Below are 13,249 nucleotides of genomic sequence, written 5' to 3'. Positions count from 1 at the left end.
CAGGAGGTTACTCTCAGCTGACTCTTTGGATCAAGGTGGAACATAAGGGAGTAGGCAATCTTATAGGTATTTAGGCCCAAACCATTTAGGGCCTAAGCTTATTAAGTGAGCAGTTATATGGTAAAGGATTTATAATCTGTAAGAAACTGGATATGATCAAAAAGAAGAAAAAAATAGTAGGCATGAAAGGGCAAACTTTCGACATCAGACTGTTAACAGACGGTTGTCTTTCTCTGTATGGCTCTACAAGGATCAATACTATGTAATACTTTATCAATGAGCTAAAATTGAGAGTGAATAGCAAGTTGGCAATATTTTCAGATGACAAAAAGCTCACATTAGTTAAGACTGGAGAAGGAACTGTCAAGATATTCTTAAGAACCTAAGCAAGGTAAATGAATTGGCAGAATTATGACAATCTACTGTTCATGAATGCAGAAAAAAGATATGTAATTATTCCAAGCAATAATAGGAATTCCACTTGTATTACATTAGTGGGTTTTAAATTTGCAGTAATATCCAGGAAAGAGACCTAAGGCCCAGAGGACTGCACAAAATGGGCTGAGGGCCCAGAGGATTGTAAAAAGGGTGGTGATGAAGCCTGCAACCTGCTTGGAGGCATCACCATGCTCAGAGAGAAGAAGGGGAGGGAGGGAGGGAGGAAGGGATGGCGAGAGAGCGAAACAGGAATCTCCTGAGCAGAGAATGGGTTCAAGATCAGCAACCTGGTCAATCAAAAACACTTTCCTGAACTTAAAAGCTAGGTACAGATATTAAAAAAGCCAGAGACAGAATTAATCTTAAATTACATGGTTTTCTATAAGAAGTGTAGTTTAGATCAGTAGTGAACAGAACACACATTCACCCTTTGGTGGGAGGGCAGGGGGAAGGGGCAAATTTTAGGTGGGTTTCTACCATTTTTAAACTAGTCTATGTATGCTAAACTTCCATTCTGTTGTGGGTATAGACTAGTTTCTGATCACTTGTACCGATAAAAGTGTAATGTCTGCACCTGGCCATAATTTGTAACATCAAAACGTGTCAGGAGAGCTAGGAGAGTGCAACAAGTGGCCAGAGAAGCAAGCAGGCTGGGACAGGCCACCAGAGGGTAACAGACTGCCTGAGGCACCCTAGGCTTGCTTCACAAACTTAGAAATAGTTTACAGTAGGTATGACTAAAAAGATTAGGGTTAATCAGTTCACAGAGGAGACAAATACAGGAGACATGTTTGATCTTTGCGAAATAAATATTTAAAATTAATTATATGTTCTTAATTATACTTTTTAAAGATCATTCAATCAAAATGAAGCAAATGTACTAAAGGAGACAATTCCTTGGATATAGTTTAAATTAACTGGTGAAATCTGAGGCCACAAGTCACTTACAAACTCAAAAAGTTACTAGGATTGTTTTAAAAAAAGAGTAGGTGTTTATATTAATATGGAAAACATCTGTAGTTAAGTTTGGACAAACACAATGGATTTTCTTATTATGTTTTAATTTTGAAAATTGATATTAACTCTAAGGCTCTAGAGCCTAAACCCTGTTATTCAAAATGAATGGGATTTGGGGAGAAATTTCCCCATGGTCAGGTTATTTAAAATTTTTTCATCGGGTATTGACCACTGTAAGAGACAGACCTCTGGCTTAATCCAATACGCTAGCGCAACTCAGGTACACCCAAGGGTGTGCCCTATTCTCAATAGGATGGGATGGGTAGGCAGGAGGAGGTGCTGTGAGAGGGATGCCAGAATTTCAAGCAGATCCCTCGTTCCTCTATCGAGTTAGCCCAAGCCCAAAGTTCTTAACTATATACAATTTATTGTTATAATATACATAAAAATAAAAATAAATATCATATACATATATTTTAAATGAACATTAACCAATAACCAAGGTCAAACCCTAAACAACACTATTTACAACATCACAGTACAACATTTCAATAGCAAAATAAAAGGTGCAAACATGAACAATCTTAATAACATCTATTTCCTTAATATAGTCCCTGACCCATGGCATGAGATACTTCTCCTTCCAATGGGGTCCCTTGAGGGGGGTGTCCAGGAAGCACCAGGGACTTGACTAGGTGGAGGGTGGTGCTGCTCACCCAGCCCCTTCTCTGGGTTTGCCCGTCCCCAAATATCTTTACCCTGTGGGACCCTAGGGCCTAATGACACATGCTTCCTCAGTTGGCAGTGGTCAGGGTGCACCTCAATGGGGTCTCCTCTGCTGCAGTACCTCTCCAGGTCTGTCCTGTGCCACTGGGCTCCTCTCTACTCTGTGCCCCACTCTGGGCATCAAGGGCTCAACTCCTCTCAGCTGCTGCACCACTGCTGCTGGCTCCTGGGTACTGAGCCTCACGCTGCAGCACTACCATTTTTCTGTGCCCTGGCTCAGCACTGAGGGCTCTCTTAGCACAGGCCGGGCCCTTCAGGCTCTGGCCTGCCATCCTCACACCAGGTGGCTAACCCAAGCAGCCTCTGCCGCATCCTGGCTCCCAAGGCTTGAGCGCGTGCACCGCCCTGCGTACTGTGGGACCTGGCTGCTTGCTGGGAGATGAGGCCTCAGCCACCTCACTGTGGGCTCCAAGGCCCTGCCAGGGTTGCAGGCTCAAGCCACCACTTGCAGCTCCCAAAGCCCGGGCTCCATGTACCGAACTGTGCACCATGATGGGCCCAAGCAGCCTCATACTGCTCCCAGGGCCAGGTCTCTGCACACCAACCCTGTGCACTGTCAACAGCCTGAGCGGTCTTGCACTGCTCCCAAGGCTACACCTCCAGGGACAGCCTCCGGAGCCTTGGGCCTATTGCCTGCTGGGGGAGAGCTCCCCAGCTTTTCTTGGCTCCACTCTTCTTGAGTCCCTCGCCACATCTGCCCCCTGTGCTGGGCACACAGATCCTTTTATATGCTCCAGGGCTCCGCCCCAACGTCTTCCAGACATGAGTTTACAGTCTTCAATCAGGTCCAGGGGAGCTCATCTCCCCCTCCCCTCAGGAAAGGGGCATGACTTTATTTTTCCTACTGCCTCCTGATTGGTGGATGGGCTCCACCAATCAAGACAGCAGGATCTCAAGCCTGGGACTCAACCCAAGCTCTGAAAGGTGAGCCTGCTACACTAGTTCATGTGCTTGCAATCCTAAAAGCTAGTACACTGGGTCAAGTTCATTACTAGTGAAATCTCTCTGCCAGAAACAAATATAAAATCTCAGTTTAGTAATTAAGTTAGTAATCAATTAATCTAATTTAGTAAATTACTTCTATTTACAACTTTAGTACAAGTTAAAACACACACGTGAAAGTGAAGGAAATGGTAATACTAATAATCTGGTTCAGCCAAGCTTAGAGTAAACTTTAACTAGAAAAAGAATTACTAATTGAGCTTCCACTTCTATCCAGCCATGTTATCCAGTTCAGGTATACAGTATAATCACATTGGACTGTCTGGTAGATAAATTGCCAATGAAACTAAAAGTTATTGAGTTGTTTGTAAAATACAACCTAGGCCCCCTTTGCACGATCCACATCATTGCGCCTCCTGCCATACCCCACATGCATGGCAGGAGGCACAATTGTGGGACTGCACATTAGAGGTGCAGCTGCGACCAGAGCCATGTCAGGTGTGGGGACTTTTGGTCCTGGCTGCACCTGGGGTACATCTGGACCCAAGATCCTCATGTGGGCTAGGGGTTTCAAACACCCCATAGCCTTGGGGATCACGGTAACCACAATCCCCAAGCTTCATGGTTTCATGCTGGGCACAGTGCATGCCTGTGGCTGAGAGCCATGTCAGCTGAAGGGACCCCCAGCAACAGAGGAGACCCTGTTACACACGCACATTAAAGCTTGATAGCAACCTGATATAAAGTTAATACACATTTCCATGGCCTAACTTTAGAGCTGGTTAGAGCTTTTTACCGTGTGATAGCTTTTTTGCATATGTAGCTGGTCTTAAGGTAATTGTGCAATTGACCAGTTAATTGCATAATACCTGTAATGTGTAGAGAGGGCCTTAGAAACAGGTTAATCAGAAGTGTTAACAGTGATCCTAAGTATAACCCAAGGCAGGGATACCCCTTTAAAGACTTTGTAACAATATAGGGGAGGACCCAGAACAGTTTCTCTGAGAATTTTCTTTGCAGTCATCATCTAGAAGAAACTGATTGGCAGATTCTAAAGCAGTAAGTATAATGCAAGGGAATAAAGCAACAGTATTTGGCTCCTGCCCCACTTTACTTGTACTGTCTTCAGGAGCTTCTCGAAGATCTAAGACAGAAGCTTGAATTCCAGCAGATGTTTTTAGAGAAGAGATGTACTTAATACTATCAAGATGATTCTGTCAATGTCTCACACCAGGGTTTCCAACCCAAGAATATTATTTTACTGACAAACCGAAAACTTTTTTGGACAGCCAAATTTCTTTACTGACAAATGTTTTTGCTAATAAATATTTATCATAAGGTAAATGTTACTCTTCTACCAGGCCCTGCCCTGGTACAAGGCGAAAGTTAGAAGGACTGGATTCAAATTTAGGGGTTTACCATCAATCATAGGAAAGAATCACAATAGATTTTGGTTGCTAGTAAAACGTTTACAGTAAAAAAAACTGTTCTTAGGTTGGCTACACTGCTTGACTGCAATCATGGTTTTATACTGTGCTGCCCCTCTCTCCCCCACCATGAGCCCCTACTTCACCTCCACACTGCACACAGTACCATGTAGTCTCCCCCACCCACCACCCAGCCTTACCACTGCTGGCCTTGCTTCCTCCACTCCTGCTCCCCTATCCTAGCATGGACTCCCACACAGAAGCCTTGTTGTGATCCAGGCAGTTTGACAAACCACCTGCGATGCAGCAGCTGCAGCTTGTGGCTGAGAGAATGCTCCCGACAGGGTGTTGTGCTCTCACTTAGCAAGACTTACTGCTGTGCTTTGTCTGTCAGAACTTCAGTCACATTGTGGATGCTTAGTGTTTTTACTGATGGATAGAGTGCCTGGGTTTGCTTTGTTTGTTGTTGTTGGGTTTGTTTGTTTTTTACAGACTTACTGACAGTCATTTTTAGCCTGACAGTGGCCAACCCTGTCTTGCACTAGTTTACAAATAACAATAATCAAACAAAAAACAAAACATAACACAAACTGTGAACTTAAGTCCAAGACAAAACTTGGACTTTATTTGTCTCAATTATAAGGAAGGAAGAAACCTTACATTGAAACCTTACATCAGACCCAGCCCAAACAGTTTGATTGAATCACCTCTCTCTGTGTTCATTTCTATTTGCACAGAAGTACTGCAAGTAAGAGCACACGAGACGCTAACTGTGCAGTGGGCGAATAATACTGCACAGTCGCGTGTCACAGCACCAACAGAACTAATACTCTACTGCACAATATTATTAGGCTACTACTAGGGATGTGCGAAAAGGGCCGTATTTGATTCAGATTTGGATTCAGCCTGAATCGGGGACAGTGATTCGATTCATTGATTCAGATCACTGTCCCCAATTCGATTTGGCCAAATCTGAATCTGAAGATTTGATGCTGATAAGGGAGAATCAGCGATTTGGCCATAGACACAGCTTTAAATGTTTTTTCTACATACCTTGAGGTACCAGGTGCGGCTCGTGAATGCTGCAATGCTGGGGCAGATGGAGCATCCTACAGGAGTGTGGGGGGGCCCCCGCATGCTCGACAGTGAACCTAGAAGTACTTCCAGTCCACTTCCAGGTCTGCCAGGGAGCATGCAGGCCCCGCCTCCCCCAATACCCCCTGGCTTGGTGATTGGCTATGGGAAGACCCCAGATGTGCCTCCAGACCCAGGAGGCACTAGTCACCAAGTCGGGGGGGGGGGGGGTTCCCATCGCCAGTGTACCCAGAAGTGGAGCGGAATTTCTTCTGGTCCACTTCTGGGTCTGCTGCCAAGAGCGCTGAGGACCACTCTGTGCTTCTGTGGGATGCACCATCCGCCCCACCACTGCAGCATTCATGAGCTGTCTGGTACCTCGAGGTATGTAAAAAAACATTTAAAGTTGCGTCTCTGTCTGAATTGCCGAATCTTTTTTAATCTCTCCAAATCGATTCTGAGGGTTCCAATTCAATTCGGAGAGATTAAAGGGTCTCCTGATTTGATATGGATTTGGAGATTTGGCCATCGAATTGGGCCGAATCTCCACTGAATCGAATCAGGGACTGAAGCTTCGCACAGCCCTAGCTACTATGCATTAGCATCACTTAAAAGGCAGTTGCTGGACCTACTGCGCCTACAGTCCCCCAGCCAGGATTTGACCTACCGAGAAAGATTTGGTCCTCCCTGAATCACATCTGGACATTTCATGGATAATGTGGATACCTACTCCATTAACAAAGAAACAAAGAGAATCTGGGTTGCAATCGTGGTGCGATTTTTCAGATGGTGCAACACATTATGAATAATTACCCAATTAGATCATTTAATGGCAATCTAAAATCAATCCATGCAGCTAACCCTGAAGCAGTTGAATGGTTATCAAATTTAGATATTAATTTATGAATGATGTAATCCTAAAATGTCATACAAAAGTAGAAGACTCCAGTTACTGCACATTTAATTAACACTTGATTTTGCAGGTACTAAATAAATGTGCAGTAACCACTGTGCAGTAGCGTCTCATATAGACATGCCCAAAGAATCCTCCATTGTGAAGTAAGTTGTAGTTAGATATGTAGCTTGAATAGTGGCAATCTGAGCAGAGTATTGAATGCTCATATCTTGGTTTCAAACCCTGCTGAAGATATGAGATGGTAGGCTTATTACACTTGCACAAAACTGAATTACTTTTCTTGAGAAAGCAAAGAACAGAGTCTCAAAAATTATGTGATGGCTAGAAAAAACTTTCAGAATATCAAAAAAGTCAAGAGGTAACTTTCATCATCAGGTCTAAGAGCCTCTTAATGGAAAAAGACATAACCAGAATACATGGCAGGAAGTCAAAGCCATAACTAGAAATTGGGCACACATTTTTAACAGTGAAAGCTATCAGCCATTGGAACAATAGGAGTAGCAATTTCTCAAGGTAACTAATAAAAATGCCTGATTGAAGACAAATACATCTATTTTTCCAGGTAGTCTTAAAATTTTGCTTTTTGAAATGGAAGAGGTTCAAGATAAATGCATGCTGTTCTTGGGAGATAAAGAGCTAATTTTTTCACTGACTTTTTTTAGTGCCTATGTTTCTGGCTAGCCGCTTGGAAACACTATAGGTCTGATTCCCCATCCCCCAAGTGCTGTGCGAACTCTGAAATACATGCTCAAGGAGTAAAATTTGGTTCAACCAAAATCAGAGGTCACTTTTTTGCATGTGATGTAATAACAGCTGTAAAATGAACAAAAGAAGAACAGCATTAAAGATTTAAGGAAAGGAATCCACAGGTAAAAGAGCCAGTCCCGCTGGACTGTCTTCCTATAAACTGTAGTAGCTCAGTGTGGTTTATTCAGAGAAAAGTGGGGTGGGAAAGCTAAGCAAAATCCATTTGACAGGGCCTAATACAAGGCCCTTGTTACACTATTGCTTAGTACGATTAGCTTCACTACATTACATATGGATGTTGCTGGTATGCTACAAGAACAAGGTAATAGAAATGTATTAACACTTTGGACATGCATTATATTCAAGCTGGCATTTTAGTTGTGCTGTCCCAACAAAGTTAATTTACAGGTTTGAAAAGTATAGTAAAGGGTTTAGAGCCTAAACTCAGATTTTTATTCTGAAGAGCTCTTCACATAGCTCCAGACCAGAAACAAATGAAGCAGATAATAATACGTAGCAGTTTCTCTCAATTCAGCAAAGAGGCACAATCAGAAACAGTTAAGGCTTATCCTATAAGCACTGTCATTAGTTGATTTTAGATTAGCCAGCTACTCAGCTATGAGATGGCTTAAAGTGTCTGTTCAGATACATTCAATCAGTGAAATCAACGGAAGAAAATCAATGTAATTTTAGGTTAAAAGTTGCCTAGACTTTAGATAGGGTGCGGTGGGGATCCTCTGAAAGTCTTCGTTAGAGACCAACCACCTTGTATTTGTACAACTACATAACATCAGTGTAATAATTAACACCCTGCATTATTGTGGTGCATATAGTATCAGTGAAATAGAATAGAATAAAAAAGAAGATCAAAAGAATTCTTCAAAGAAGAGGGCACTGAAAAATCACAAAGGTTAGAGAAATACATTGAAAAGGTTGAAGAGACTGGTACAAAGCAACTGAAAGGATGAGATATTGATTAAAGTTCAGTACAGATAAAAACTTGGAGATTTTCCATTACCAGGGAAAAAAATAAATCAGATGACAAAAATCAGGTGTCAGAGCTCAATTTGTTCTTGAAAAGGTTTGGGTGAATTATTTACTTGTTTTATTGCTTCTCTATTTGATGAAGAATTAAACTTTTAATTTATAGACCGGACTTCTGTGAGCTATTAGGATTCAGACAAGATAATGGCATTTTGTCTTCTTGGACTGTCCTTGGATATGTACCATTTATACTAGTATTGCTAGCTCCTTGCTTCTGTTTCTAATAAATATTAAAGAGAAGGGAGAGTCTAAAATGCATGCTTTGCAAACACTGCTTACAAATAATGTTAGAGATACTTTTTTATCTGAGAAGGGGGGAAAAAAAGCTGTCTCACGTTCTTACTCTTTTTGTTTTATAAACTACACAACTTCTGCTTTTTCAGTATTAGTGAAAATACTAGACATTTCCCTAGCATTTGACAGAGGCAATTTAAAAGTCAGCAGCCCACTAGGATCTGACAGCCCAACTAAAGTAGAGAGGGGAAATTACATACATTTAGAAGGCAAACATTTCACTCAACTAAAACTCATGTGCTGACATTATGACACTCATGTCATAATACCAGTTCTTCTGTCTTCAGTTGCAATTTTTACTAAGCTAATAGGTCAAGGTAATGAGTCACTTTTCCATTTGGCCTTTAAAGATTCAGGACAATTAAAAGGGAAAATGCTAAAATTTAAAACGTAAAAAATCTGTTTCATATGAAATAAAGACAGTGACCCCTCCCCCCCTTCCCCACCCAAATCCATGACTATTTCAAACGCAATTGAACTTATTTGTGATTAGTATGTCCTGTTGCAATACAATTTGGATTAGGAAATAGTTTCAATCATAAAAAGATTGGCAGAACCACTAGAAATGTTAATACATATTCTAATTCCCTGTACATCAACATTAACTAACAGCACTGATTCCATCTATTATTGTAAATATAAGGAAGTCTGAGCTAAATTAAGGTTAAAAGAAAAATATATATCAGGTGCATCTAAATCAGCCTTTTCTTTGCACTGGCTTTATGATTAAGCATCAGAACATCAGAATTCAAAATCTCCTTTCCACTGAAACTTTTATTTTAGTGTCTGTTAGAATCTGTCGTCAAAACCAAATGCAGCATCCTACCTGTGGACACATGAAGGTTACTGAAGCCTGGTGATAAGCTCTTCCAAGAGCAGAAGGACAAAACTGAACAGGTACTTCAGTGGTGGATTGGGGAGCCACAATCAACTGTAAACACACAAAGAAAGCAAACAAAAGTGAAAAAGAAAATCTATTTTTCGGAGTGAACTTCTTTTATTTTTTTGTGTTTGTATCAATAACGTTGCTGTTTGCAATTAATGAGTTTCATTGTATGCATTTTGCTAAATGTCATTATGCATTAATGAGTTTCCATTCTGAGCATGCATTTTCTACTAAGCGAATACAAATAGTAAACAGTATTTAGTGGTAATAACAGTATGTTTATTCCCCAGAAACTAAGTAACAACATGGTGTTAGTGACTGCTAAAAAAAACCCCACAAAACAGTTCAGGTGGAATTTTTAAAATTCTAGTGAAGGGAAACAGAATTTTCATTTCTGATCACACTTCATTTTTTTTAGGGTTTTGGTTTTTTTTTTGCATCTAGTTGATACTAAAATGTTGGTCCACTGAACTCAAAAGAACCTAAGTACCTTTATGGGGAAATGTATAGCAGTCTGTAAATGTTCCACTGCGCCTCATCTCCCCATATCCTTACATGCACTCACAAAGTGCTCAGTTACAAATACAGATATGTTGTGGGGCTCTGGGCTACCAGTGAAAACACAGGCTTAGGAGAGATATCATGGCTTTTAATCATAGGTGACTGGTGGGGGGGTACAGGATGGGGAAGCTCCCCCCCATGACAGGGCCATCCCCGCCGCTGACACTGCTGGCAACTTCTGTGGGTGCTTGCCAGCCCCATCCCCACCACCACCGCCAGCTTCTGCAGGTACTCGCCAGCCCCGTCCCCACCACCAACACCGCTGGCAGCTTCTGTGGGTGCCCCCCCAGACTCAAGAGGCACCAGTCGCCCATACTTTTTATATTAAAATACAGCAAGAAGAGACCTCATCTAATCCAACTCCCTGATTGGCAATCTTTTGCCACTGTGGGGCCACTGCTTGTGACCCAGCCCCCACCTCAGGCTATACCTCCCCTCACCCATAACAATCAGCAGATGTTTCAAAGAGAAAAGATACAAAAAGGCAGGAAAACTAGGGGTATTTATAGACATACTCTGGGAGACGGTCGGGGAGGGGCACTTTGATTAGCACAGCTCCAAGAGCCGCACTAATTAGAAGCACCCAGAGTATCACATCCCCGCGCTGAAAAATGACAGTGGGATGCTTTGAACTAAAGTTTGTTGAATGAGCTTTAGTTTAAAGCACCCCACTGCCATTTTTCAAAGTGGGGATGCTGATACACATGACGCTGGAGTCTGTTGGAGTGCAGTAATTCACACTCCATCAGACTACTCCAATGCACTGTACTTACAGTGTGTCAGAGCAGCCTCTCTGCATATGTATAGGACCTTTAGGGATGGTTCCTTTGCTTCAGCAGAGAAAATAAATTGAGCACAACAGGCAATAGGAACCTGGAGATGCCTCCTCTGCTGCTGTGGCTGGAGTATGCTGCTGATTCCCTGAGCTGCAGCAGGCCAGATCCAGTCTCTTCGCCAGCTGACCCGGCCCAGGGGCCATAGGCTGCAACTCCTAGTATGAACCATTACACAAATATTTGTCTAACCTGAATTTTAAAACTTCCAATGATATAGAGTCCATGATCTCTCTAGTCATCCGTTCTTAACCACCCTTATTCCAGGGAAAGTTTTCTAATATCTAATCTAAGTCTCCCTAGCTGCAATGTAAGCCCACAGCAACTTGTTCCCTGTAGATACACAGACCATCACCATCGTCTTTAAAACAATCCTTTTTCTAAAGGAGGAATGTAATCAAATCCACTGCCAGTCTTCTCTCTGGATTAATCCCAATCCAATCTTTCATTTGCTTTCTAGATCTCAAAGTTTGTGTTGCTCTCCTCTAGATGCTCCACCAGTTTTCCACATTTTCCTTGAACTGTTATGCAGTGAACATAGCATTTGAACAGTGAACATAGCACTCCATATGAGACCTCATTAGTGTCAGTAGTAGTCAGTAACTTTTGTCCATGATTACATGGCTTTTAAAAATGAATAATATAAGTAGGTTTTTCTTTATATTTAAAATGTGTTTTTATATGTTCCTGTGACAGGTAGAATGACACAAAATTGTATCATCTGAGCAAAATCAGAATCAACTGAGCAAAATCAGAATCAACTGAGCAAAATCAGAATCATTTAATTAATTTTAACATTACTTAAAACCCAGGGGTCAAAGCACTACATTAAAATAGCTGGCACAGACAAACCAATTCATAAAATACCTGTCAAAGTTGAAAGAACGGTAACAAGTGGTGAACAAGAATGATTACAGAATCAGTTTTTGGGCCTTAGGTTTAACAGAATTTTAAAATATAAATGGCATGCCCCAATTTTTTAAAGCTTCTGATTAATAGTTTGGGGTCCTGTATTTCTTTCATATCCAAAACTTCAACTGATGTTGATAGAAGCTTGGATTGAATGAGGAATAGATAATTAGACTGGGAGTACTGGACTTACTTAAATATAAGACAAGAGTTTTACCCCCATATCAACCTAGTGTGGGGGACGCCTTGTCTTTGATCTGAGTAGCAGCCTGAGCAGACAGTGATTCATGCAGTCGGGGTCAGGGGGTTGTGGTGGGAGATGACCAGGGGAGACGGTATGGTATGTGGCTTGGGTTGGGAAGAGTGCAGGGGAGACCGTGCTATCTACTCCTACCCTCAACTGCTTACCTTTGGCTCTAGCCCCAGCTCTGACTTGGTTGGGCCTAGAGCTGTTACCACTGTTACTGCTTGGCTGGGCTGGGCTGAGCCACTGCTACCTATGGAGCTAGAGTCCTTCACAAGGTAAATGGTGGGGAGGTAGCAGGCAGGTGGCAGCAGAGACAGGCATCAGGGGGTGGGGGACAGACACAGGAGAGGGGAAAAATTCCTTCTTGGCCCCATGCAGCAACCAGAAAAACCCACAAATATGGGTTCCTTTGAAATGTCTAGCTATAGTTTCAGCCTAGCAGTCTGGTTTCTATGCACAAGAGGTTTTGTGACATACCTACCAATCACGTTACCATGACTTAAAAAATGTTGATGCAAATTTCCCAATTAAGACATGCTATCCTTCCTAAAATTAAAACTTACATTTATTTTATTTTGAACTAGTAAAGTATCTACATTTTGGAAAAGGAGGGGGAAATAGCTATTGTATAAAGACAAAAATAGACAAGAACCTTAGGTTCAATAAGTTTATGAGTTGGCATATTTTCATCGGACAACAAATGCAACAATCAAATAAATCAACAGGGTAGTGTCATTATCAGTCTGAATGCCTGTGCTTGAAATAGATAATGGGATTTTTTTACCTTTATAGATCTCTTGTATTCATTGATTTTTTTAATATCATGTACTCTGATATGGTATTGTACCAGGAAAGCAATTTGGTTTGATATAAGGAGCTGTGTGAAAAATAGAACTGATAAACCTCTACTTCAGAGAAAATAATACATGCAATTAGAGTCTATAACAGAAAAATGCTCAAACACAATAAGCAAGGACTAAATTTGCCAATTTTATACAGTTAACAATTCTGAAGGTTCCTCCTCATAGCATTTCCTTTTTATTATATAAAAAGTATCTTCCGAAGGTGCTCATAATACGGCAATCTACTGGGAAAGAACCTCAAAAGATCAAGATTAATTCTATTAATCATGGGATTGGAAGAGACCTCAAGAGTCATGCTTAAACTTGTAGTCCCTTCCTCACCCTC

At 41.6% G+C, this 13,249-nt stretch overlaps 1 protein-coding gene across 1 annotated transcript in view; it reads right to left on the bottom strand.

The window, feature by feature from the left end:
• CFAP47 (cilia and flagella associated protein 47) overlaps positions 1 to 13,249 on the bottom strand; it is a 757,346-nt gene that overhangs the window by 170,075 nt on the left and 574,022 nt on the right. Inside the window, exon 55 of the mRNA XM_014520638.2 lies at positions 9,452 to 9,556. Within this exon, the coding sequence (XP_014376124.2) occupies positions 9,452 to 9,556 (105 nt within the window). The remainder of the gene's footprint in view (positions 1 to 9,451; positions 9,557 to 13,249) is intronic.

This window comes from Alligator sinensis, unplaced genomic scaffold (genome assembly GCF_000455745.1).
Source record: "Alligator sinensis unplaced genomic scaffold, ASM45574v1 scaffold243_1, whole genome shotgun sequence".
Classification (NCBI taxonomy): Eukaryota; Metazoa; Chordata; order Crocodylia; family Alligatoridae; genus Alligator; species Alligator sinensis.
Note: the sequence above shows the minus strand (reverse complement) of the source record. Positions and strands in the feature narration are given on the sequence as shown.